At 38.6% G+C, this 3433-nt stretch overlaps 1 gene segment (V, D, J or C); it reads left to right on the forward strand.

Annotated features, from left to right (window-relative positions):
- The first annotated feature begins 678 nt into the window (after window positions 1-678).
- LOC126083648 (T cell receptor alpha variable 9-2-like) lies at window positions 679-1269 on the forward strand. The segment is given in 2 exon segments: window positions 679-726; window positions 845-1269. Coding segments are annotated over 2 exon segments (471 nt in total).
- Window positions 1270-3433: the final 2164 nt, after the last annotated feature.

The raw sequence follows: 3433 nt of genomic DNA on the forward strand, positions 1-3433 counted from the left end.
ATAAAAAGATATGTTCCTTACAGATGATATTATTTTATAACTGAGGAAATGTTGTATTCCAAGTAATAGTGACTCCTCAAAGACCATTTATTCATTTTTTTTTTTTTTTAAAAAAACCTTGAGTATTTATTGAGCACCTAGTAAATGTCAGGCACAGTCTACATGTTGGGGTACAGTGCTGAAAAACACAGAATTACCCAATAATGACTTGACTTCTTATTAATTCTTCTGATGTCAGCCCCAAATTCTTTTCTGACATTTCAATGGATTATAAGGTGGCCCAAGATAGCAGCTCATATTAAATGGTCAAGAAAATTGGTGTTTTCTTAGTTACAGAAATGCTCTGGGGTGCTCTACCAAAGAACTTCTCTGTCAGGTGTTATGCTAAGAACAAAATTGACCTTAGAGGTTATGACAGCTGTCCTTCAGATTTACAAGGGCCACCTCAAGACTGCCATGTGCTTTATAATAAATGATGAGGAGATCGAGGACGTGTTTCGGACTTTTGGGAGGAGTCCAGGAAATCATTCATCCCAGTTCAACCCTTTGTCCACAAGGGGGTGCAGCTTCCTAACACAAACATATTTTCTGCGTAATTCTAGGTTCCGACGTAACATTTCACTGCGTCTAAGGTTGGGTTTTTTAAGAGTCAAGAACATTATTAAGGTGACCTTCTAAAGATGCACCCTTCTCCAGGTTTAGTGACTATGATACTTTTAATGCTTGGTAAGTAAAATGAGTTAAAATTTGCATTCTTTCTTCTATTATGTCAGCAAGACTTTAAGCATAATTTTACCCAAGAGCCTTATGCCCAAGTTTACACAGACCCCTTTCCCCCCTCCAGGAGGAACCAGTGGAGACTCAGTGACCCAGACGGAAGACCAAATAACCCTTTTGGAAGGGGCTTTCCTGACTGTGAACTGCACGTATACAGCCACAGGATATCCTTCTCTTTTTTGGTACATCCAACGTCCCGGTGAAGGTCTACAGCTTCTTCTGAAAGCCGCCAAGGACAACAATAAAGGAACTAAGGAAGGTTTTGAAGCTACGTACAATCAAAAAACATCTTCCTTCCACTTGGGGAAAGCCTCAGTGCGCCAGTCAGACTCAGCTGTGTACTACTGTGCTCTGAGTGACACAGTGAAGGGAACTGCAGGGGGAGCTGAGCACAAAATGAGCAGCAAGGGGCCTGGCAGCTGGGTGTCTAACCCTGTAATCCACTCTGGTTTCAGCAGTCTATTGTTGTTTGGCCCTCAGGCACTCTGGTAATTGCAAAGATCAGATAAAAAGCAGGAGAGCAATAAGTGACTATCCCCCATACCCAATTCTTTTTTAGTAAAAATGAACACAGAATTTGACACCAATAGTTCCTCAATCAGGGTCAGAATAATTTAAATGTAAAACCGCAAGAACAATGAAGTGGTCTCTGTGCTTATCTTTGCAAAGTCCAGCTCCCACATCTTATTCTGGGCCACCCTGGTAGGTATTGTTGGGTCTTTCCAAGTACAGGGACAATCTTATGTAATTAATATCAGCTTATTGCCACATTAAGAGTACTTTTGTTGCTTGGGCGAAAGGTTTTGAGCATAGGAGCGAGGGAGTTGTGCGCTCTCTGGCTCTGCAGTGGCTGTGATAGTTGGAGTGACTGAAAATGGTATTGGCTTTGAAAGGTCTCTTCCTTCTAAAATATTTTCCTTTTCCCCATTCTTCTTTCTCCCTGAAAGTGTTCTCTTTGCTTTGTCTCAGAGACTGGCTCTCTAGATTTTACGAATTAGCTAAGATAATAATACTAGCATTTTTTTTTTTGTATTCATTCCATATTCATGGTTTAAACTGAATGAATTTTTTAAATTAAATTCAGTTTAAAATATAAATTAAAAATTTAAACCTACTGGTGACACAGTGGTTAAGAACAATGGTTGCTAGCCAAAAAGAGATTGACAGTTTGAATTCACCAACTGCTTCCTGGAAACCCTGTGGGGTGGTCCTTCTGTTTCTTATAGGGTCGCTATGAGTCAAAATTGACTCCACGGCAACAGATTATAAATACAAATCCATGTTAAAATACACTTTAAACAATAAAAAGGGTATTTAATGAAAAATGAGTCTCAAACATTTGATCGAATATGGTAGATTATGCATACATATTTATCTCTGCATGACCCCCGAAACCCAACTAAAAATACAGTAAAGAAATTAAAAAAACATACACTGGGTAAACCATGGGTTTTATGAGAACAGAAAATGAGATGACAGCAGACAAGTAATGCTAACAAAATTTTAGAGGGCGAGAAGTCTATGGAGAGATAACTTGCATAACAGATCAGATAAATAAGAAATCTGGGCCTAGTGGAGAAGCCCACAAGAAGCATTCCGATGTGTGCTGTGCCCATGTGAAAACCAGAACCATCAATTGCCTTTAAATAATTGGGGGAAATGGTGGGGGTGGTGTGTGTGTATGTGTGCCTTTTGGGAGTATTTGGTTGGGGGGGGGAATGAAAGTAGGAGGACTGGGTGAGAGAATTTATAAGTAAAGACCACCCGTGGAGCACTGGTGGCACAGTGGTTAAGAGCTCGGCTGCTAACCAAAAGGTTGGCAGTTCCAACCTGCCAGCCACTCCTTGGAAACCCTATGGAGCAGCTCTACTCTGTCTTGTAGGGTCGCTATGAGTTGGAATCCACTTGACAGCAATGGGTTTGGTTTTTCTGTTAGATCACCCCTCTCTGTCTACTATCCTGTATAGCAAGCAGTGATCACTTTCCAAAACCAAGCAGATAATTTGAAGTTAGTCTTTGATGAATTAAGGAATAACACATAAAATTGTAAGAAAGCCAAAAAATAAATAAAATTAAACATAATAAAGAGTATAATAATAAGTCAGTTATTAACTCCAGGGAAAATAGAATATTATTCAAGAAAAGGAATGCACTCACAGCACTCTATGTGGTTCAACTTGCCTTCTAGGTAAGTTCCACTAATTTATGCCACCAACAGCAGTAAGTTGGGCAGAATACTATTTCTCCAAAGCCTTGTGTATTATCAAGCATTTTGACTTTTGCTTATCAGTTGGGCTTCTTTTTATTTTTAATAATTTAGTTATGAACAAGATGGAGCTTGATTTCATGTATTTAAAGGCGTTTGCATTGTTCTATAAATTGTACATTCATGTATCTGCCCATTTCTTACTGAGTGTGTTACTGCCTTTTCAATACAGGTTTTAAAGAATGGTTTCTATGTTAAGAAAACTTGTCACACGAATGTTATATATGGCTTTTTTTTAGTTTATCATTTACCTTTTGAGTTCGTTAATGTTCATTTTTTTGCTTTGCAGAATTAAAAAAGCTGTACGTAGTCAAATCTATCAAAGTTTACTGTTACGGATTCTGGGTTTTATGTTCTGCTTAAAAACCCATGGCACTCCAAAATGATAAA

The sequence above is a fragment of the Elephas maximus genome, chromosome 10, assembly GCF_024166365.1.
Source record: "Elephas maximus indicus isolate mEleMax1 chromosome 10, mEleMax1 primary haplotype, whole genome shotgun sequence".
Classification (NCBI taxonomy): domain Eukaryota; kingdom Metazoa; phylum Chordata; class Mammalia; order Proboscidea; family Elephantidae; genus Elephas; species Elephas maximus.